At 43.5% G+C, this 23,924-nt stretch overlaps 4 protein-coding genes across 4 annotated transcripts; 3 read left to right on the top strand and 1 right to left on the bottom strand.

Annotated features, from left to right (window-relative positions):
- The first annotated feature begins 548 nt into the window (after positions 1–548).
- On the top strand, positions 549–14,709 carry ap1g2 (adaptor related protein complex 1 subunit gamma 2). Its single transcript, XM_071512681.1, has 22 exons — positions 549–674; positions 1,469–1,671; positions 1,998–2,122; positions 2,730–2,871; positions 4,086–4,182; positions 4,294–4,370; positions 4,468–4,563; positions 5,329–5,409; positions 5,699–5,797; positions 5,938–5,993; positions 6,862–6,975; positions 7,133–7,273; positions 7,778–7,832; positions 8,389–8,511; positions 8,917–9,006; positions 9,979–10,106; positions 10,530–10,634; positions 10,772–10,919; positions 11,283–11,445; positions 11,726–11,877; positions 12,606–12,704; positions 13,037–14,709. Exons 2-22 carry the CDS (start codon positions 1,471–1,473, stop codon positions 13,136–13,138), a joined length of 2,394 nt encoding a protein of 797 aa, XP_071368782.1. The 5' UTR covers positions 549–674; positions 1,469–1,470; the 3' UTR covers positions 13,139–14,709.
- A 158-nt stretch (positions 14,710–14,867) lies between these two features.
- On the bottom strand, positions 14,868–16,292 carry nedd8l (NEDD8 ubiquitin like modifier, like). The gene is made up of 4 exons (XM_071512683.1): positions 16,149–16,292; positions 15,577–15,624; positions 15,347–15,429; positions 14,868–15,259 (listed from the first exon to the last, which is right to left on the bottom strand). Exons 1-4 carry the CDS (start codon positions 16,164–16,166, stop codon positions 15,142–15,144), a joined length of 267 nt encoding a protein of 88 aa, XP_071368784.1. The 5' UTR covers positions 16,167–16,292; the 3' UTR covers positions 14,868–15,141.
- Positions 16,293–16,415: 123 nt separating this feature from the next.
- On the top strand, positions 16,416–18,657 carry LOC139638623 (zona pellucida sperm-binding protein 3-like). The gene is made up of 10 exons (XM_071512682.1): positions 16,416–16,638; positions 16,740–16,924; positions 17,007–17,110; positions 17,193–17,284; positions 17,383–17,563; positions 17,681–17,786; positions 17,863–17,951; positions 18,048–18,139; positions 18,229–18,336; positions 18,530–18,657. Exons 1-10 carry the CDS (start codon positions 16,536–16,538, stop codon positions 18,598–18,600), a joined length of 1,131 nt encoding a protein of 376 aa, XP_071368783.1. The 5' UTR covers positions 16,416–16,535; the 3' UTR covers positions 18,601–18,657.
- A 1,016-nt stretch (positions 18,658–19,673) lies between these two features.
- On the top strand, positions 19,674–21,521 carry LOC139638629 (zona pellucida sperm-binding protein 3-like). The gene is made up of 7 exons (XM_071512690.1): positions 19,674–19,740; positions 19,836–20,002; positions 20,094–20,197; positions 20,329–20,420; positions 20,513–20,693; positions 20,803–20,908; positions 21,510–21,521. The coding sequence occupies exons 1-7, from the start codon at positions 19,674–19,676 to the stop codon at positions 21,519–21,521; spliced, it is 729 nt and encodes a 242-aa protein (XP_071368791.1).
- The last annotated feature ends 2,403 nt before the right edge of the window (positions 21,522–23,924 follow it).

The raw sequence follows: 23,924 nt of genomic DNA, 5'->3' as shown, positions 1-23,924 counted from the left end.
ATTCCATCAAAATAGATAGTGGAAACACTAAGAGGACATTTTTGAAAAAAAAAAAGCCTACTTCTCTTACTGTGCACACCTTAAGAATACTATAATCCATACTTTTCCCAAACTAATTCATAATAACTAACTAAATCATAAATTGTTTTTTTTGCCTATGTTGTATTATCTTTCTCTCTCTCTCGCTCTCTTTCTATATATATATATATATATATTTGTTATTATGTTTATATTCTATTTATCAATTTCATTCTATCTATTCCCTTCAGTATCCTGTTATCATTTAGAAATGTATTTAGCGAGGCTAAATGATTGAGTAGTTTAAGGTTTAGAAGTAGGGATAAATCAAAGCATAGGTACAGGGGGACTTAAGATGTTGGCAAATTCAGCCATTCTAAAACCTAATAGTCTTTATTTTTTACTGTAGTATGTGTTGTAGTACTCTTAAAGCAAGTGAATGTTGCAACCCGTTTATCAATAAGGGTTTTATTTTGAAGGTTTTTACCGGAAGTTCTCTTTTTTTTTTATTCTGGCTAGCTTGACTGGTAGCAACCCTATGGACTGCATACAGTAGTTAGGTTTCCAGCCAACAGATTATTGCCGAGTATCTGTGGGGGGGTCGGTTGAATTCGTTTGAAGATTTGAATATTGGCAAGTCACTGTACAGTGAACAGGTACGTTGTGTTTTTTCTTCAGAGGCTTAACCATCCACATAAATAAACTGTCATGCTAGCTAGCTCTTTAGCTAGGCAGCCTAACGTTACACAGCAGGCTTGACAGCATCTGCAAGGTTAGCTAAGTTTGGCTAGCTGGCTAGCCTCTCGTTGATTTCACTGGGTGTTTCTTCTGCATCATCGAGGCAGGGTGTGCCAGGCTCACTAGTTAGCTCGGTAATTGAAAGATATTCTGTCAATTATATAAATGTAATTGTCAGAGGCTTGCTATTGAGCCAGCTCTTTATGAATGAATAACGCCACTACAGTCTGTCACCAAATGAACAGCCATTACCTGCAGACTTCTTACATAGTTTTGTAAGTTATTTGATTAACTTGGGCTTTTTAAAATCACAGTTACTTAATGCAGATTCAGAAGAGCTTTGTCATGAAACACGACTGTCTTTAAACCGCTCTAAAGATACACATACACCTGTCGGGTTTCCCCATCCAGGAAGCAAAATACTGGCACAATTAATAGTATTCCCATGATGTCACGTGCATTTCCTACCAATATGGTGCTTTCCCATATACACAGCTCACTCACCTGTGAAATGATTACAATCACCTGTTATTTCCCTACCAAGATGGCCGTGTGGCGATGTAACAGAACTATGAATACAATTCAAGTAGGTTTTGTTCTCTGTGGTAATACACTGTTTTGTTTTTAACATTTCCTTGATTACCCCATCCCATCCCATCCCATCCCCACCCCACCCCACTCAACACACACACACACACACACACACACACAGCCATGTCTCCATCAGTGCGTCTGCAGGAGATGATCCGGGTCATCAGGTCAGCCAGGACGCAGGGTGAGGAGCGGGGCGTGATCCAGAGGGAGTGTGCCGCCATCCGGGCCCAGTTCAGACAAGCCGACAACGGGGGGCGCTCCCACAACCTGGCCAAGCTGCTCTACGTGCACATGCTGGGCTACCCCGCTCACTTCGGTCAGGTGAGGGAGTTTTCATTACGCCTGTCACCGAGTCATTTGGCTCAGAGGATCCAGGTTCAAGCACCTGCCCTGCTGAAGTGTCCTTGAGCAAGACACTGAATCCCTACCAGCTCCAGGTGTCTGTACTGTAGCTTAGCCTGACCTTTGACCTCCCTGTGGAGGGGAGTAAAAGAATTCCCCTACAAAGATTAATAAAGTATGAGACTATTACTATCATTAGATGGTTGTACGGTAGCTGCTTTATTTTTTGCTTTGCTCAACACACCAACACAGTCATGTTCTTCAAATAGCTTCACATGTAAGCTTGTTATTTCTCCTCCTGTCAGATGGAGTGCGTGCGTCTGATAGCCAGCCCTCGCTACAATGAGAAGCGTGTGGGATACCTGGGTGCCATGATGCTGCTGGATGAGAAGCAGGATGCCAGCCTGCTCATCACTAACTCCATCAAGAAGTAAGGACAGCCCAAACGACTCAAACCACAGTTGTATTCTTAAATCCTATTCCAACTGGATTCATTTTATTGGGCCGGGAGGTCCTGTAATTTAACTTTTATGTGCTGCATGTGTAATTCCAGAGCACCATTTGTACAGGATCAAGTTATCCTTGTGATTTCCCACAGATTACAGTTTGTACCGCAGATGTAAAATATCACGATCACGTTTTATGACACATTATTACATTACTTAAATGTCAATTTAAAATGGAATGACATTATCAAATAACCTCTGAGTTTGCCGGTAAACAGTACGTCATTTGCTCTTGATATTTTTCTGGGCAGACGTGTGGAAAATACGGACATGGCAAATTCGTACTGTATTAGAATTATTTATGCCATGGATAACAACTACAATTACAGCTCCTCCCCAAATTTAGCTAATCCAGTTTGACTAGGGCTTTAGACCTATTAGAGAAATAGAGATATTCTAGTAGACGGAGTGGGGTAAAAGACTGAATAAGAGAATAACAGAGTGTAGAATATTCTAATATGATTTTAAGTTTTTGCCCACATCATTAAACCAACACAGCGGTCTGAGCTCTCATCTGTGTGTGTTTTTCAGTGACCTGTCTCACAGCAGCCAGTATGTGCAGTCCCTGGCTCTGTGCACTCTGGCCTGTATGGGCTCAGCTGAGATGTGCAGGGATCTGGCGCCGGAGATCGACAGGCTGCTGCGAGCCTCCAACTCCTACATCAAGAAGAAGGTCAGGACTACAACAGTTTTATTTATTTGATCTTTTTCACACCAGCAGGTAACAAAGCAACTGCGATTCGGTTATTTTCACTGGCGGTGAGTGACATGTGAAAGCATCATAGCATAGGCTTCAGCTAACCTTATTTCATGTTGTGATCGGCTCATTAACACATTTAACCAACTATGATAGAGAATTTGCGTTCTCGCCCTCCTGCAGAAGGCGTCCGCAATGAATTCTTGTAACAACTGTTTCATAGTTTTAAGTAAAAAAACCTGTTACTCAAGAAAAGTATATGGATAAATATATTGCATGTTACTCATTTCAAAAGTAATATTACTCCTTATTACTCCTTACTTACCAGTGTTTGTTACCAGTTGGCGGCACGCATTAGAGTACTCAGATTACTTTTTTGTGGTAACTAGTAACTTAACATGTTAGTTTTTCAATTCTTGTAATCCGTTATTAGTTACCCTTTAAAATTAGAGTGTCGTTACTTTTATTTTTCTTTCATATTGTTTCATTTTTAGTTGCACAAATAAAATAAAAAGTTGAAAAAAGTCAAAATCCTGTGGTATCTCGAGCAACAAAGTCACTTTATATAAATGTGATTGGCTTACTGTTTTAAAAAGAGAGCAACAGTCTTGCATTGCATTTTAAAGCTATGATTGACAACACACTTGGCAGCACAAGCCATATTGCTACAGCATGTTTTTGAAGTGGTTAATGCAAAATTACTCTAGTGAGTTACTCTTAATAAAGAGCAACTTTTCTAACATAACTGTTTACTTTTTCGGGTAAGTAAGTAAAGTAACTACTTACATTTAAAATGACTTTCCTCAACACTGCTTATTAGATTACTTTACCATTACACCCTTACACAACTGACGATTGCATCCTCTCCTACCTTCAGAAATTAATTCAAATTAATTAATTAACTCAATTGTGCTTCTCTGTGAATGATCAGGCAAATCAAATAGCTGTCATTGTGAACCCATTGTCCATTCATTCATCCGTCCAGTTTTATCTCACCATCTCAGTATGGGGTAATATCACTTATTAACCTATTTATGGTTTATTAAATACTGTTCTCAGACACTGTTTTGGATCAGCGCAGACAGCAGTAGAACTAACCAGAGATCCCACTGTTGCTGAACCCTCTGCCCCAGCTCAATGTAGTTGTAGTGATGTTACGGTGCTGATGATGTCCCCCGTTGCCATTCCAGGCTGCCCTGTGTGCCGTTCACATTGTGAGAAAAGTCCCGGAGCTGGGGGAGCTGTTCACCCCCGCCGCTCGGTCCCTCCTCTCAGAGAAGAACCACGGTCAGTAGATCCATTAGAACATGTTTTACCAGTATGTTTAATACCAGTAAGCACATCCTCCCACTGATGTTTCCAACTATTCGTCACGGTTGTGGTTCCGCTCATTCGTAGGTGTGCTGCACGGTGCGGTGGTGCTGATCACTGAGTTGTGTGAGCGGAATCCAGAGACACTGGAGCAGTTCCGGAAGGTAGGAGGGACACACACACACACACACACACATCCTGTCAATTCAGCATTACTACATATACGCTACAACGTAAGTGTCTGTGTTGTGTGTATCTCAGACGGTGCCAGATCTGGTCCAGATCATGAAAGGTCTGGTAACGTCGGGTTACTCCCCGGAACACAACGTGGCAGGAATCAGTGACCCCTTCCTACAGGTCAGTCTGGCCTCCACTGCAGCTGCACTCACTTCTAATATGAATTTTCTTTGTTTTTCCATTTCAATGGCGGCTTTATTGGCATGACACAGGGATTCCACAAGTAATTTCATTCACTATGAAACAATAACAATGAAATAAGACCTGATTATCTACAATGTTATTATTCATTCAGTTTTGCTGCCCATTTCCGTTAATGTATGACAACAATCAACCAATTTTATCTTAATGCCACATGATTCAGGAACTTTTTGAGCACTGGGGTGATATGTGTGATTTATTTTGTCAATAAGTCACTCTTCTTAGTTCTTGCAGTGTAGTAAGAAGCGAGATTCTGTCTCAAATGAACACAGCCTATGAAGATATTAAATTAGATATTATGGAGGTGTGTATGATGAAAAGTGTATGTTCTTAGATCGCCAGGACAAATAGAAAAAAGCTGCCTTAAATGGCTCTTCTGATTGGTCACGCAATCGCGGTAGGGCCGTCACTCCCCCTAAGGTGTTCTCAAGTGTTTTGCTCCTATAATAGATTCATAACGGCCTGGCCTCCCTGTATTCCCAGGTGTCAGTGGCAGCCTGTTTCTATGACCAGGTTGTGTCCACCTAGCCGATACATTGCCAGTGATTTTCTCTTTCTGTCACTTTGTTTTGTTTCGGTCCTACCCTCTGTCCCTCCCCCTTGTGGTTGCTGACTCAGAGTACCAAAATAACTGCCGCCCCGTTGTTCTCTCTCTCCTCCCTCCCTCCTTCTCTCCATCCCTAGGTGCGCATCCTGAGGTTGCTGAGAATCCTCGGCCGCAACAACGACGCAGCCAGTGACGCCATGAACGACTTACTAGCCCAGGTCCAATATTCACTTATTCAGATAAGCTGTTTTGTAATACCTGCCACCATTTAATTAACATTTCCCAGGAAAGACTTACCAGACACCGGGTGTTTAGAACAGCATCAGTCAATTACAGAAAGTAGCAAAACGGTAATGTGTTTATATGAAAATGTTGCGGATTATTACTTTAATATCAGGTCGGTGCAAATAAATGAATCGGTTAGATGAATGGTTGTTGTTGTATAACTGATATACTATACTGTACTATACGTGATGTACTTATGTGTGTCTGTGGCTTGCCATACAGGTGGCTACTAACACAGACAGCAGTAAGACTGCAGGCAGCGCTGTGCTGTATGAGACTGTTCTCACTGTGATGGACATCAAGTCAGAGAGCGGCCTCAGGGTGAGGAGCTAGCATCGCCTGTCACTGTGTATATCAATATCATGAATGTTTTATATTGACCTACTGAATAATGTCTCTATGTTGTAGGCAAAAATTAGTAAATATTCATGCACCTCTGTTCTCATGTCCGTATGTCACAGGTCCTGGCTGTGAACATCCTGGGAAGATTTCTCCTCAACAACGATAGGAACATTCGGTTAGTGCCGTTTTTCCCTTTTACTCTGCATCTCTTCCTCCCTGAATGTCTGTTTCTCTTTCCCCTACGTCTCTCCCTCCCACCTCCCCCCTTTCTCTCTTATCTCTCAGGGTCATTTTACCGTTTCCGTTCCACAAGGCCGTCGGCTAAACTCCGTGTAGCCAGAGAGAGCGAGGGAGAACCCTCTAGACAGGCTGTTATCAGTCGGAGCTCACTAATCACTTTCCCTGGAACCGTTTCTCCAGAGCCACACCAGAAGGCCGCTGCCTGTCTGTAAAACGCTGATCTCTCAATTACAGGCCATGTTTTTTTTTTTTGTCAGGCAGTTTGGAGGCCTGTTATTGGTCCTTGGAGTTTTGTTATGGTACTATTTCTCGGGTTTGTGTCCGTAGGGGCTATGTGGCCTGGCAGGCTCGTCCAGTTTTACCTGCAGGCTGCCTGGCTCTCCCCGTGGCTTTGTGACAGTGATAGGACGGGTTTATCCCTCAGGAGACCTGCCGCTGCCAGGCCTGTATTGATTAGATAAGATCTCCCCTGTGCACACAGAAATAGTTGATCAGCTCATGAGGCTAAGACATTTCAAGGGGAAGTAAAACTGTTTGGCTTGTCAAGTTGAGAAAGCTACATTTGTGCAGCACTCAAAATTAAATTGTTTTGTGAAATTGTTAGCTGCTGATTAAACAAAATGGAAAATCTCATTTCACCTGCTTCTGTTGATTTTAAATAGTACTACGCACTTAGAATCTAACAAACATAATTGGCCAAAGTAGACCTTGATGAAATCGGGTGAGTGCTTCATCATGCCGCTGTATGAATGTATTAAATGCTGATGTTCTCATTTTCTGGCTGTTATTATTTCCATGTCCAGGTATATTTCCATGACCTCTCTTCAGAAGATCGTTGTGACAGACCACAATGCAGTGCAGCGCCACCGGGGCACCATAGTGGACTGTCTGAAGGACCAGGATGCTTCCGTCAAACGGTGACAGAACCCCTCTCACCTCTCTCTGCTCGTCAAGCACACCTATCACCCCACTGATGCTCGATATACACTGTGAGGCAGTGCTCTTCTGATGTATACTTTAATGTGTGTAAAGTCACTGACAGTAGTCTCCTCCCCCCCGTGTTCAACCGTCCAGCCGTGCGTTGGAGCTTTCCCTGGCCCTGGTGTCGGCCGTCAACATCCGCTCCATGATGAAGGAGCTGCTCCTCTTCCTCTCCTCCTGCCCCCCCGAGCTGAAGTCCCAAGCCGCCTGCGGCATATTCAACGCCGCCGAGAGGTAACGCAGGAAAAAACGCAGACACGCGCGACTGTGCACATGCATGAATGCACCGCGTTAAACACATATCCATGCATGCGAGCACACATACATTCATGCGCATGGGAGTGCATTGTGCACACTCTTCCGCCAAGCTCGGATTGACAGTGTGAAAAAAAAAAAAAGAAGAAATGGGGGAAAAAGTGTGACAAGGCTATTTCGATGTGACAAGGCCATAACAAGAAAGTGTCTTTCCTGGAAGCTTGTGTATGTGTGTATATGTCTTGCTCCGTGTCTGTCTCCGCTCTCAACGACACCCATGTCTATTTCAATGGCACTGTGAGTATAAATAGCCTTCTCTGTTTCACTGTCTATTACTGTAGAGCACTTTAGCACTTAATGCACCGGTCTGTGTGTGTGTATGTTAGCAGGGAGAGGACGGGGGTCGGATTCGCGTTTGTGTGTATGTGTCCGATCCGCCCCCCCGAGCGCCACTGAGTGTGTGTGTCTCTGTGTCTCTGTCAGGTATGCGCCCTCCCAGCGCTGGCACATTGACACCATCCTGCATGTCCTCACCACGGTAAATACAGACTGCCACTGTGCCCACCCACCCTGCCTCCCTGCCACCTTATTAGATGGGTCTCGCACCCGCACCCACCTTTTTTGGAGTCGTCTTATGCTATCATAGATGCACTATGCCACAGTGAAGTGTATGTACCTGGTCCTGATTAAGCCTTTTATCCCGGACTAATGCTTTCCATTTGGCACTCTGTACCGTTCTCACTGTTCGTTTGCCACTCCCTCTAGGTAAGGGAATACATAAAAAAGCACATGATGGGCGTAAACGTTAATGCTTACACTAATCCTTTGCTTTATTCTCTCAGAGGGATGGACAAGTGTAGAGAAAGGGTAAGGGTACAGATCTGGGACAAATTAAGGCTTAATCCACATTGGTAAATGGCGCCTTATGAATTCCACGACTGTGATGGAATTTACCCTTAAGTTAGGTCATGGTGTCTGGGTGGAAATGTAGGACGACCCAAATACTTGGCCCAGCTGTCTAGCTACTGTAGTTCTGTATGTGTGTGTGTACTAGTGTGTGTGTGTGTGTGTGACTTTGATTCCCTCTCTGCCAGGCAGGGGGCGACGTGAGAGACGAGACGGTGCCTAACTTGATTCAGCTCATCACCACCGCCTCGGACCTGCACTGCTACACCGTCCACAAGCTCTACCGGGCGCTGGTCACTGACATCTCTCAGGTGTGTGTGTGTGTGTGCAGTCCCTGCTCTTAAAGGAATACAAGTTTTTGGTTGATTGGCCCATTGGTCAGCTTACCCATTAAGTGATGACAACATAGGCACCAAAATCACCCATGTGTTTAAGATTACTTACCATTTAGCATTAGTGCTCATCTTCTCATTTTTTAGATACTGCTAGTCGCCTACTATCACTCAGCATATTGTATGCTACAGTGTTAGCATGGAGCACTGAAGCGGATGATCTACCAAGGGCACATGGGTATTTTTGGTGTCAGTGTTCCCATCACTTAACAAGTAAGCTGATCTACCAAAGACTTGGTGTATTCCTTTAAGAGTACATATTTCAACGTTTAATTGGCATAGACAGTTGTGTAAGTGTCATTTTTGCTCTGTGTGCATGTGCAGCAATCCCTGGTGCAGGTGGCGTGCTGGTGTATAGGAGAGTACGGAGACCTGCTGCTGAGAGGAGAGTGTGACGAGACGGAGCCGGTCCAGGTACACATTAGTGTAGTTAAAGTTATAATCTGCGACATTTTAGTAGTAAATGTCTGTTTTGCTGCTCTCTATCACAGATTGATACATACAGCACTTACCTCTTTAGCTATGTACAACAAAGCCCCTTTTCACTTTATATCATTTCAGAATATCTATGTCAGGGATGCAGCTGCATACAGCTAATAACTTTAATAATGACATCCTTTGTACAGCACTTTTCTTTAAACAAACGTGCAGTGTACAGTGTGCTTCACAATGAAGACAAAAGGCAAAGAAATGAGGTTACACAAGAAAAGAAGAGGGCAGCGGCAAAACAAAGACATAGTTATAAGGGTGGGGGTGGGATACAGGCTGTGATTCCAGTAAGGGGAGCAGGAGGGTAATGTTATAACAAAATATAGCGGAAAGAGAAACATCACTACATGAAAGCATGTCTTTAGAAGTCCGTCTTAAGAAGTGATTTAAAAGATGACACTGATACTGCCAGTCAAAGGTTGTTTAAAGAGTACATGCCCTGATGGCAAAGGCCCAGCTTCCTTTAATCTGGTATTTGATACCCGCTTGAAAGCAGGTTGAAATATGGCAACGGTGTCAGGGAATTTCCCCAGTCCTAAAATCCGATACCAAGAGTCCCGTATAACATGTCAGAAATAAATGCAGTGCCTTGTTTTTCTTTTTGGCCTCTTTTATACATGAAAGAAAAAATCCCTTAGATGGATAAACACGCATTAACTCTCAGTGCTTTTTGATCAGTGATCCCAAAACAAACGTCTACATTTTTATCATACAATAAATGCCTCAGTACTCCATATCTACTGATACTTAAAGTACTCATAATTAGTATTGACAGCTAAAAGGTGGCATTGCTGCATTCCTAGTCTTTGTATGAGAAAATTAAATGTTAGCATTGATTGCCGACGTTCAGCGGCTGCACTGTGACAAATACCACAACCTCTCCCATCTGTCGTCCAGGTCACCGAGGACGACGTCCTGGACGCCTTGGAAACGGTGCTACAGTCCCACATGTCGTCCCCGGCGACCAGAGGCTTCGCTCTCACGGCCACCATGAAGCTAAGCACACGCATCACTGACAATGTGGAGTAAGCATCGCCTCTGTCGCTCGCAGCACACAGTGAGCGGCTGCACCCTACAGCACAGTAGTAATAGTTTTTTTTTTTGCCGCAGAGCACAAAATGACCATAACGTATCTGTGGGGGGTCGATAGGGATGTTGATTAATATCAGTGACTCAACGATTACTTCGCCAGGTGCTGAGGCTTTCAAAACTCACTTTCCAGACCGTAGAAACATATTTTAAAAATGACACCCGGAGCTTGAGTCAAGGAGATATCATACAACTACAAAGCTGCTTGCTGAGTTTTTTTTTTTTTTCTTTCTTTCTTGAATTTATGAGCTCTCTACATCTGCTGATACAGACAACATCTAAGTGGCTGCAGCCCCCCATCCATCCATCCCCTAACTATCCCCCCCCCCCCCGCCCCCCATCTCTCCACCTCTTGTCAGTCGGATCAGGAGCATCGTCAGCATCTACGGCAGCTGTATAGACGTGGAGCTCCAGCAGAGGGCAGTTGAATACAACGCTCTCTTCAAAAAATATGACCACATGAGGTACGCAACATCATGTACTGACAAACATGTTTTCAACTATTTTGATGTTATGTGTATTATTATTGCTACAGCTGTGGGCCATTTTACCAGTGACAGTGGCTATACATCCACCTGAGAGATGTCTGTTCTGTCCCCAGGGCGGCGGTGCTGGAGAGGATGCCTGTGATGGACAAGAACTCCCCGGGTCATACCAACGGAGAGTCGGCAGGGGGGGGGCTCAAGGAGATCGGGCCGACCAAACTCAAGCAGGGAGAGCCACTGACGGCCCAAGAGCCTGCTAACCAGGTACATGAAGATGATGATGATGGAAATACATTGAGATATTTGGCAATAACTTCTTGTCAAGACTCAACTGATACCTCATGTGAATACGTTTACCTATCACACCCTTCTGATTCTGGCTTCTCTTCATCGGTTACCTGTTGATTTTAAGTTTCACGGATAACTTTTAAAGGAATAGTTCACCCCAAAATTAAAATTCATTCATTATCTACGCACCCCCATATCAGGTGAAAGTCAGCCTAGTTTTACTCACTCCAATCATGCATACCTTCTTTCATGTCATTTTTTGTGGGCAGATTTGCTTACTGCTGATTTAAAAACGAATCAAGTTGAAGTTTTCCCCTCTCGTTTGTGGTTTTGCTGAAGGTGTGTGATCTTTTGGACCTGCTGGGTGGCTCTGAGGAGCCTCTGCGGCCCAGCCCGGCCCAGGGCAGCATGGCGCCCGGCCTGGCCAGCAGCATCGCCAGCACCGCAGGAGGAGACCTGCTGGACCTGCTGGGGGGCCTGGAGCCCACACCCCTCGCACCAGGTCAGAGACACACACACACACACACACACACACACACACAAAGTAGTTTAGAATAAGACCGCTTTAAAGGGTAGGTGAAGGAAAGAGGAAATGAAGAAAGAGGAAATAAATGTGGATGAGTAAACAAGAGGATGTGAGATTTGGGAGTGTGCAGAATAAGACTCATGTGAGTTGCTCTGGATATGGGAATCAGCAAAATGCCAAAATGCCACATATTTATTGGTGTAATATGGGATTTTGAACCCATACAACAAACAGAATCTGTGTGTATTTTCCATAGCACCTGCAGTGACGGTGTACGAGAAGAACGGTGTGACTCTGACACTCCAGTGTGAAAAAGAGACGGACTCGGGCCTGACGGTCACACTCACAGCCTCCAACGCCACTGAGTCGGACATCAGCAGCTTCACCCTGCAGGCAGCAGTGCCCAAGGTTTGTCCCACTACCAGCCCGATCTAAATGGAACACGCTATGCACATTATGTTAATTATCCAAAGAGAGGTCCGCTGCCAAGCCAGCTTTCTTGGTCAGCTTCCAGTGTCTGAAATTAACATTTGGGCTCACCTGCCAAGGGCCGGTGCACCGAAAGAGTTCATCTGCCAAGAATAATTTTTACTGGCCAAAATACTTAATATCAATTTTTCATGCTAATACATCGCCCTACCCATTTTCCATGCGTGGCATCAGGCGAGGTGTGAAGCATCCAGTGCAGAGACAGGAGCAGATGTAGCGTTTTAATTTAAAACTGGCTCACTCACTCGCACAATAGATCAAGTTTGTAATTCATCATGAACCGCCTCGCCACTAATGTTACGCTTGGTAATCATCCAGGCAGCAGAGAAAGAGGGAAAAGTTTGTATATGGTGGTCAGCAGGGACAAAGTTTGAGAACATGCAAAGACTAAAGACTGTGTATAACCGAGGCGTTCAAGTGTCATCATCTCAGTAAGTTAGCGCCCACTGTGGCGGGTGACCCCTGACCCACCGAAGATCACTTTTAGCAGCATTTGGTGCTTGGCGGGTGTTAATTTCAGCACCCGTTGTCAGGTTGTCAGTGGTAGGTGTTAGGGCAGTAAACGGGACTCATCGTCCATGTGTGTGTTTTGATGCTCTTAACTTTGGAGTTGCATTTGACCTTTGCCACCTCCTCCCCCCCCTCAGAGTGTGCAGTTACACATGAAGGCCCCCAGTGGGGACTTTCTCCCTGCGCGCAGCACGGCTAAAGTGACCCAGACGGTGCTCCTCAACAACCCAAACAAGGTGGGTCTGCAGTGGGCGTGCACACACACACACACACACGCGCAAAGTTGTCTCTTGCTGCAGTCATTAAGTCTTCTTTATTGAGCAGTGTCTAATTAATAAAAGGAAGTAAACACTAGATTTTTGTGAAAATATAACATTATAATGAATCTTCACACCTTAGCTGCAAATTTTCAAACCACTCCCACAATCCTCTTCTTGTATTCTGAAAGAAATGCACGGAATTCGCCACAAACGGAGAGAATCTGTACTCGTTTTTTTCTTCCCATCACATATGTAGATATGTACATTCTAGCTGTAACATACCATCTACATCCTGCTTCTTCTTCCAGGTGAACCTGAAGATGAGGGTCCGCATGTCTTACACCAGCCAAGGAGCGGCCTTTCAGGATACTATCCAGATCGACTCCTTCCCCGGTCCCGCCTGCCACTGACAGCCGCCAGTCGGTCCGACAAGACTACGGCAAAAGTCCGAGTCTGTGGATGAATCGGCAGGCGTCGCCCCTCGCTGAAGGAGCGCCTCTCCCCTGTCAACCCCCCGCTACACTACATCAGCCACACTACAGTACGACGTTCTCGTCAGTCTGAGCTGATGTTTCTCAAACAACTCTGATTTTGTTGGTGTTTATATGGCTGTAGGACACTGTTCTTTCACAGGATCGGCGAAGCCTCGCTGTGAACTCAGCCAGACATTATTCCCCGTAGCTTTCCCCCCTCTTCTGAAACCCCCCAGAGTATAAATGAGATCGATGGCATTATTCGATATGGCAAAGGCTTTGGAATCAAATTCAGGTGGTCATCAATTTCATCAGCTTGTCACCTGTCTGCAGGTATCATATTGAAATATTGATATATTTTTTTCTGGGAATTGTGCAATCATACAAATGTTGCCCAGTAAGAACCATCCAGTGAGTAGTTAATTTCTGATTGTATTTGATCAATAACCTTTCACTCCTGAAATATGTACCTTTCACGTGGCTCATTATGGCTCCTGTGGGTCAATATGAGCCACTTGATCAGCTTTCATCCCACACTACACCATGCACACTCCCTTCAATCTGATTTTCCAGCTTTCCTCCCTGACGTTGTTGCCTTCACGCTCCCCTGTATTGATTTAAAAATCACTGGATCGGTGTAACGAATGAGGACCACAGCCGGGCTACCAAGAAATGCTGTTTATCCTGATCCAATGCTTTTGGATTTATTGGGGAAACACGAGGTGGTCCTGAGAGTGAAGGGTGTTGGATTTCAAGCAGGACCTTGTGCGTCATTCTCTGCTCCTCTCTTCTTCCTACCTCTTTTATCCACTCATCTTCTCAGCTGCTTGTCCCCCCCCCCCCGTGCCTTTTGTCCCCCCTCAACAGCTGAGGTATTCTCACGTACAAGAAAAAAATGTAATTTTATTCTTTGTTTTTTGAGGTCAAAGAATTGTTTTACCTATGAATGATGTGTAGTCATAGACGTGTTTTGTTTCCAAACCAAGCGACACTCGCTCGTCCCGACCAGTATCTCCTCGTCTGTTGTTTACAGTGTCCCTCTTATTGGGTTATCGAATGAAAACAATTGTGTTTTTTCTGGTCTGAAGCCTGTATAGTGATACAGGAGTAATAATGGATATGATTACTGTCTACAAAACTTATATTTTAGCTGTTCAGTATATAAGCACAATGTGAATAGAGTCTAGGTCTTTGAAAAATCCCCTATGAAACCCTTCGTTGACCAAATTCCACACACTTGGATGAGTATTCTTGAAAAAAAAAAAAACACCTGCAGAAGTAGACAGTATATTACCTTATCAGTAAATTGATAACATCTAATTTCTTAAACAGCAGTGTCATCATCACTGACCTCTCCTGAACACATCATTCACTCCATTGATACTGGATGTGAGCAATAGCACTCTAAACGGTTGTCAGTGCAATCTGTACCAACCGTTTTCCAGATCACTACTCTTAACTAAGAAAGTAAACGGAAAAGACCAGAAGGAGAATTCAGTTTGTTGTGTACGTTGTCTTTGAATCCTCTGTCTCATGTCATTTTCTAATAAAAACAAAATCAGTTTTCAAACTCCTCAGCGGTGACTCGCCTTCGTACCTGAGCTACAGGCATTCGAGAACAACACTTTCAAATCAACTTCACCATTTATTCACAAGCAAAAATAACCACAGTGTTCTCAAACTTGCTCTCTTGTACTGGGTGGGTCTACTGGTGAAACTCAAAAAAAAAGCATGGGTGGGTTACAAAAACATCTACAAAGGAATCAGCAGAAAGTCCTTTTTTTTTTTTTTTGTTGGTGGTGGTGGTGGGTTTGATTCATTTGCTTCAGCCCGGGAGCGTGGGATTTCAGATCTCTCTGTGCTGTTAACATGGTGAGACAGTGACTGACACCCGAAAGAGTTGGCACTCGGCTGGCCCCCGCCACAACGGGGACTCGGGACTAGGAGGCGAGGTGTATACAGGGGCTGTGGAACATTAGTCCTCCTCTTAGCGCCAGCACCAGATGAAGCACCGAGCCGCCCTGGATCTTGTAGTCCGCCGCCGTCTTCTCATCGTTCCTGGGGATGACAGTTTAGAGAGAGAGATGTCAGAGTAGAAATAAAGACGGTCTGCAGGGTGAGACGGTTCAGCGTCGAGGGACTCACATCTGTTTTCCACTGTAGATGAGTCTTTGCTGCTGAGGTGGGATCCCCTCCTTCTCCTCCACCCTTTCTTTGATTCGCTCCACCTTGATTTACAACATGTGTGCATCAGGCAGTCGGTTGGAGAGGACACAGAGACAACAGTCAGAAATGACACAGTGCCATAAGAGTCAGTGACATTTAGATTACTGTATTTTCATCTCATCATCTCTGGATTCATGTCATGCCCTCACCTTGTCTGTGGGCTCAATGTCGATCTCTATTTCTTTCCCAGTGAGAGTCTGAAACACAACGTTAACACGATCACATCCTCGCCCAGGTTTCGTTTCTGTTCACCATAACATAAATTACACATTACTCCGCGTTACACGCCCTTCTTCCTTCCCTGCGAGCATTGTTGAATCAATAGAAGGCAAAACCTACAAAACAAACGAATCCATTTCTTTTTTCCACACACTAATTTAACGTTAACTGACCTTCTGACGTGGTGGTGATTATCCTAGCTAACTTATACAGAACAAAACAGTATGCTGAATAAGATAGTTCCCAAACAGCAGTATGCTAATGAATTGACTCGACAGCTCACATTAATGTTGAGCCACTAAACACAACAGAAACTCACAAATGTTTTAGCCTAGTTTGAGATAAACGTCAAATACATTATTAGCCGGCCCTGAATTAATGAGCCATGTATGTTAATGTTAGCAAGCTACCAACAACATAAGCTTAGCCGGCGCTGCACTGCAGATATACAGTAGGCTAACGTTAGCTAGCATGCGTCTCAAAAAACAAAAACGTGTCTCACCTTAACTTTAATCAGCATGTTGAATGAAGCATACAATACGATTCAAGACGATATTTACTATTTATTAAACGATACACCCACTGTGAACTGGCAAACAACAACTTGCTCGCCTAGCTGACTCGATTTTACTTCCTGTGTAACATACTCAACTGTCCGTGTGTAGTCGTGCTGCATGAGAAAGTGTTTCCGGTCCAAATCAACCTTTTCTAAACTGAAGGCAGCCATCATTTGGAAAATGTCAAAATAAACGCGACAAAGATGTGTGAAATTTTCAAAACACAGACAAATTCTTTATGGGTGTCTGCGACCTCTACTCAGATGGTTTGTGTTTGTCCAACTTCCACACAGATGTTGATCATTCAGCTAATTAGTTGGTGAGTCTATAAAATGAGTCAGTTCCATTGTGCTCTGGATCAGTTAGTCATGGTGACTCGTCTTTGCCTAGGTGTGACAATCTTGGCTGTTGTAGCCGCAAATGTTGCTAATGCAGGTATATTTCACACCACACGTGTCACCATTTGTCAACCATATGTACATTTTCAAATTGTAATTTAATTTACAGAAACTGGAATTGTGACATTTTGTTTGCAGATATCAGTGTAGACTGTTTGAAAGACTCGGTAAAAATCACATGGAAGGTCAGCCCCGAGGTGGTGCCACGTGCAGCTCGTCTCTTCCTTGGAAACTGCATGCCGTCCCATTTGTCTGTCCTGTCCACCGGAGAGGGGGAAGCCCAGTTCACCTACAAACTCAACGAGTGCAAATTCAGAAGACTGGTAATGTAAATGCTGTACCTGACCACAATAACTTTCAGCCACTTCAGTGTCCTAATGACCTGTCATAACCCTTTTCCCACAGATGAAAGGAAAACGCCTCCTCTATCAAAATGAGTTGACTTTCAGGCTGCAAGCAAAGCCAAAACCTGCAGCCTTCACATATCCCATTGAGTGTGTTTACAAAAGGTAAAGGCTTACATTGGACTTGAAATTCCAGCTCATTCTTGCTGAAATGTGAGAAACAATGGAACAAACTTGTGTATTTCAGACCAGAGGGGTGGGTTCCTCCGTTCCTGAGCCCAGGATCGGGCGTGGCAGAAGGTCATGGCGGACTGGTCTTCCACATGGCGCTCCTCAATGGCGAGTTCTCACTTTGTTGCCATACCTGCAGGAAACACAACATACGATTGACATTCAAAGACAAATTCTGAGCTATGATTGTTCTCTCTTCCCTACAGAGGAGCTATCCGGCGTAGCAACAACGAACATCATCCCCCTGGGCTCGTTCATTCCAATATGGGCGGCAGTGGAGCAGAAGTCCCATCAGCCCTTGCTGCTGCTCTTGGAGGAATGTGTGGCCGCCACCACACCGGAGCTGCAGCCGGGAAGCCAGGTTTACCCCATCATCACCAATAAGGGGTAGGGTTCTCATACTGAGTCTTTACATTGAAGAACTCTTTATCATGCTAATTTCGAAGACGCAAACAAATCTAGAAGCTTTATTGCGAATCCGTGAGGTTTGGATGACTTCTCCAGGTGTCTTTTGGATGGCAAGAGGGGAAACTCCAGGTTCCTGCCTCGGTACCATTCCTCCGCAATCATCCTGTACCTGCAGTCCTTCAAGTTTCACCTCGGAGAAGAGGTGAGAGGGTGACTACTAGTTATTCCTTTGAGCAATGTTTTTAATCCAATCTTTGAATATTTCTTTGTACCCACAGGTGTACATCCACTGCAAACTGGTGGCATGGGATCCTGATGTTCTTGATCAAAGCAAGAAAGCCTGCCATTACGTTAAAGAAAGTGGAAGGTAATCGTGGGTTAACTTTCCAATGGCTGTTGAGTCAGTATTCTTTAGTCGATACCGTGCTGACATGATGATCCCCTACCATGGCTCCTTTTTTAGATGGGAACTCCTCGATGACCCGTTTCAGAACGCCCTTTGTAGCTGCTGTGACTCAACTTGCAAGTCCCGGTCCAAGAGAGGAGTTGAATCGGGTATCACTTTCACACCAACTTGGGATATTTTGGGTTGTGCATTTTCCTCCATGAAGTCATTGTTTTTTTTGTCTTTTTCCCCTCTTAAGAATCCCAGGGCCTGATTCAAAATTCTGTGTTCGGCCCCCTGATCATAGTGGATCGTTCTGACACAAGGACCCACAACATGTCAGTCAAGTCTTTGACTGCAGAGCAAGGTTGGTGTAGTGTGAATTGTTTGTCTAGTGATGTAATTGAAATCTTTGCCAAAGACTGTATTTTATCGTCTTAATCTCTCCACAGCTGACTGGATGGTGTAATGATCTAGGTCATAAAGTAATTGTCTTTTGTCCAAAACAAATGCATTGATACATGGACTTGGTTCTCATTGTCATTCTCAATCTGTTCCAGGAAAAGCCCAGTCCAAGCTTGCTGTGGGAAGTCTGATGGATCCTGCTCAAGAGAAAAGTGGCAATAGCTGATTGCCTCAACCTCCTGACTTGCAAGGCTTTGGGACATCAACCTTGTGTATCTGTGGTTTTAATAATAATAAAAATAAAAAAATAAAAAACAATCTGTCCACTTGAATCAGTCATTTGCAGAGCAAAAGTGAATTAGCTGCTTATTGCTAATAATTCCATACATATAAACTTTTTAGCAGTGTCTTATAATTCTATAGTGTATTTTACCTCTACCTAGGTTATGTTTTCATGTTGTTTGTCAGCAGGACATCTCAAACTGATGAAATTTGTACAGATGGGCCTTGGGCCAAGGCGCAATTGATTCGATTTTGGTGGTGATCTAGGATTTCTGCCATTCGATTAGTGGTTTTTAGCCACAACTATAAAACTGCTCTAGAGACTCTATTCCAAATCCTAAGGGTGTGTTCACAGGGTCAACAAATCAATTTAACTTAAAATTTAATTGACAGCAAGTTGGGGAATTGTTCGGCATTAGAAGCTTGCACTCTTGAGTGCCCTCTAGTTTGTGTGGTTTTCTAAAAGGGAATTGCCATAAAGAATGCTCTTGGCAGGCAACAATATTTCCTAACTGTATTTGACAAAAACTGCAGCTGCACATTGACTTACTGATACAAATACAGTTCTGATGAATACTGCAGCTTTTTTGTATGGCAGTTCTCACACTACTTCCATCATCAGTCTGCAACATGATTCCAAGGATAGTGGTTCAGGTTTTCTGGCAAGCCATGTTTCCATTTTGTATTACAGAAAACTGTAATACAATTTAAATGCATCACTTCACAATGAAAAGTGATATTTGGATAATCCTTACACATTTAGGCCTACATGTAATATATGCTGCTGCAGATCAAACTATAGAATATTGAAAAGAGATGGATGTAATAAGATGTAATAGATGTATGATGTAATAAGAGTTCAAGGGTATTAGTTTGTTTGAAGCTTGTTATAATTAGGCAGGTCGTTTCTGCACCTGAAGTCGTTGGCGTGGACCAGGTGAAAGAGATTTGCTTGATTGCTGTCTCCCAGTCAGAGGGAATAAAAAAACAGTTGCAGCTGAAACTCTGAGCGCAGTCATGATGGCTTTCTTTTGGCAAGGTGCAGTGCTTTTGAGCCTGGCAGCTGCCATGTCAGTCCATGCAGGTAACATCATTGCATCGAAATGTGAGAAATCAAAGTCAGTCAAGTCCTTTTTCATCAGTAGAAACTTGACTTTTTAACGTTGTGTCCTTTAACAGATATGAAACTGGACTGTAGACCCGACTCTGTCTTGCTGTCATGGACGACCACCGGGTCCCAGGCTGATCCCTCGCTTATCCGTCTGAGTAACTGTCTTCCCACCAGCGTCTCTGCTAAGGAGGCCACCTTCAATGTGGAGCTCAGTGACTGTCATTTCAGGAGACTGGTAAGAAGCCTACTTCACATTGGCAACTGGTTACTATTCATAATCACTGTTTTTTGTGCAGTTGAGTGATATTGGTGTGATCTCTCTATAGGTGACTGGGGATAAGCTTGTGTACACCAATGACCTGACCTACATTTCTTCTCCCGATTCCCTCATGCTGCCCTTCTCTGAGCGGGTTGTCTGTGCCTATGAGAGGTGGATGTGCTTCTTCAACATTTGAGCCTTGATTAACGCTGAGCATAATGATTCTTGTTCATAGAACTCTATGGCAATATGTCAGGTGTTGCAGCAAACAAGTGGCTTTCTCCTCCTTTGGTTTCATCCAGGCCCAGAGACTGGTACCCCCCCATGTATGACCCAGTTGTGCCTCATACATACGGCCTAGGAGATCTAGTATTCCACATGGGACTCATGAATGGTGGGTCTAACTCTTTACTACACACTGTACCAACTTTTTACTGAAAATGCCGATCACGCCTATAGCTTCCATACCTGTGTTTGCTGCTTTAGACGACTTCTCAGGCCCGGCTCCATCCACCGCCTTCCCTCTCGGCTCCCTCATCCCCATCATGGCCAGTGTGGAGCAGACGTCCCATCAGCCCTTGCTGCTGCTTCTCGAGGAATGCGTGGCAGCCAATACACCGGAGCTGCAGCCTGAAAGCAAAATGTTCACCATAATCACCAATAAGGGGTATGAATACTACATAAACGTCAGCAGTGGTTAATTGAACTTTGTGTTCATGCAGTGAAATTCATTGACTTTATTCACGTTTTTTGAACATGGTTTTTCTACCATCCAGATGTCTTGTGGACAGCAAGACAACGCGCTCAAAATTTGAACCAAGACAAAAGTCCTCAGAGATTCACATGTCCCTTCAAGCCTTTAAGTTTGCTCTGGGAGAGGAGGTAATGTCACTGCTAGATGAGGATGATATGCTGTGCCATATTAATTATAAAATGTGCAAAATTGCACTGATTCTGCTGGACTCATTTTACATTGAGGACAGCAGAAAACCACTGAGGTATTTTGACCAATTTTGCTGACCTTGAGGCACAGTGGGATGTTTCTGTAAGCAACATCTCCCACATCCAGCTGCACTGGATGAGTAATCCTGATGATCCCTTTCCTTTTTAAATTTGCAAGTACTACATATGCTGGCCGTTTCTCCTCTTGCATGCACCAATCAAGACGGACAGTCGTGACTGGGTTGTCAATCTTCACAAATAGACCTCATCCTGATGGTGTGAACATTCTTGTACAAGTCAAGCAATGGTGAAGGAAGACTGTTTACTGTAGATTGTACTCCATAAGTAGTCAAGGACATAGTTTACAGTAGAACATTAGGCCAGTTAAATAAGGACAGTGTTTCTGTGAACATTGAGTAATTAGCAGAATCTAATTTCAAGAATTCAATCAAAGGTTAGAGTAATTTCATTTGGGTTCCTACAGACCTATATTACCTGAGAGCTTGACTAACACTTTGTCTTGCCTTACGCTGGCTCTCAGTACGGTCTATGAGGATATCATAGCTGAAAATGACACTGATCAATATATCAAAACAAATGTAACCTGTATCTATACATTCACTTTATAAAAGCTCCTATCCTTCCAGCAGGTCCAACTGAGTTTCTCCAACACTCTGTCTGACCTCCATGTTTTCCAGATAAACATCATGAGCTATGAATCAAGAAGATTATTATGATTCAACCTGCACACAAGGGAGTCTGTAAACGACACTCATTGGATTATTGTATTATCTTTCAAATGTACACAGTACATCATGTATGAATGCACTGGTCCTCAGCCTGGCCTCCATATCGGCAAACTCAGTCTTTGTGTATCTGAGTTCAATTCTTAGCTCAATCAACAAATCTCTCTAATCTTTCAGCTCATTCCTGATGTCAAGCTGGTGCCTTATTGCTCAAATGCCTGCTGATCCTGAGCTGTATCCCCCTCTTTATCCCTCCATCTCTTCTGCTCCGTCAAAGCAGCAGTAGCCTACAGAGACATGAGCATAAAAAATGGATACTACTTGTAGACCTACAACATCACCAATTCTGTATTTCTAACTTCCCACAGAGACAGTCTAGGATTAATGATTAAACACAAAATGACCATGGATTATATTATTGGCAATGGCATGGAGTGGAACAGGTGAACATGGTGTTTTTCCACTCTTTCTTGACTATGATACATGTTGGATTTCTTGAGTACACATACTGGCAGACATAGGGCGCTGGGAAGGATCAGCTTTGCTAGCCCCAAAAGACCTAGGTCAAGGTTTTGATGTCATCATGCATCATCCTTCCTTCAGTATGCAAACATCTGGCCTTTCCAGTTCCGACACAGTCAGAGATGTTGGGCGGGCCCATCACATGGTGTGGGATGGGTCCTTTTGGCCAAATGAAATCCAGATCATTTTTACACTTCTGGGCCCAGTTGTTCAGAAGTAATCTTATCGGATTTTGGCTATCGGCTAACTTTGTCCCCATAAAATAGTCCCCCAAACAGCTGTCAATATCAAACAAAAATAATATATTTAATTTTAACTGTCATTTATCACTGTATATTAATTACAATGACACAATCATCAGAGATGAACCAGTCAAAAGTAGTTTCTAACAATTGCATCCCTTCAAAAAGCTGGTCTCTCCACAAATGAAGAACTCTGAACGTTCTTTATTTTGTTAACTAGCTGACATTTAGCCTTTTTATGATTTAAAACACGTGTTCAAAATATCCACAATGTATTTGTGAATAATGTATATTTGTTTGTTTTTATTTATTTGTTGTGGGTCAGATGAGGGGTCTGACTGTTTAAAAGAAATTGAAAATGGAAGGGGATGTTTGTATTGTTTCATTGTGCTGTTTTCTGTCTCTTCAAATAAAAACACTTAAAGTGACCCCACACTGGCTATTCTACCTGTTGTTCTTTACATAGCTAGTAGCCTACATTGTTATATGTAGTCCCATTTAGAGCACTGGTAATCCGGATTTGGTAATCTTGAAAAATTTGTATCTGGATCAGGGTGATCCAATCCAATGTTGCTTTGAAAAACCGGCACAAAAGTAAAATGGATTACCTGATCCTGGATAGCAAAACATAGGATTTCCAAATCCGGATCATTCTGATCCAGATTAAACTTTTTGAACAACTGGGCCCTGATGATCAATTGCAAACGTAACTTCAAATCAGTATCAAGGGGCAACTTCACTCTATTTAGCGCTGCCAAAAGTAAGGTAGGATACCTGTTTTAAGCATTCCTCGGCTAAACAACAAAAAAGAGGCCATGCTTGTGAGAGACTATAGATTACTATTGACAGTTATTTTAAAACGGCTCATAAGTGTTGTTAGGTGAAGGCCACTGTACTTGAAAAGATGTTCAAATTCCCTGTCTCTCTCTACTGTGAACTGTCAAATAATGGCGAAAATGGCAAGAAAAATGACCCAAAAAAAGATGTTCAATAAAATGTTCAATAACTGTATTATGTAATTGAAAATTGTTACATACTAATAATAATAAAATATTATTCTTCCGCCAAGCAATATAGTTCTTGGTTGCGTCAGTTGCTAATTTTACTGTTATGTGGTCACAGGTGTGTGTTTACCAATTTTACAATGCCTTCAAACATCATTTATCCAATCAGAACGGAGGAGCTATCCCTTTTATCCTAGAGTAGCTACTACGCTAGAGAAGCACGTGCGTTGACTGACATGGACTCAGCGCTGTTGAAAAGTCCCGCCACTGCCAGTCACAGCACAGCACTATCTGAGCAGGGCAACAGGTAATGTTAGCAAGTTAATACGATTAAGAACACAAATGTTTTGGCCACCATGCCATGCAAGGTTAGCGTCTGTTTCTTACCGTCTTGTCTGTATCCGAAACACGCTGCTACGTTTCTTCCCCATTATATTATATT

The sequence above is a fragment of the Centroberyx affinis genome, unplaced genomic scaffold (genome assembly GCF_046629955.1).
Source record: "Centroberyx affinis isolate AG114_WGS23_722 - 3 ecotype Tasmania unplaced genomic scaffold, CSIRO-AGI_Caff_v1 ptg006448l_1, whole genome shotgun sequence".
Classification (NCBI taxonomy): domain Eukaryota; kingdom Metazoa; phylum Chordata; class Actinopteri; order Beryciformes; family Berycidae; genus Centroberyx; species Centroberyx affinis.
Note: the sequence above shows the minus strand (reverse complement) of the source record. Positions and strands in the feature narration are given on the sequence as shown.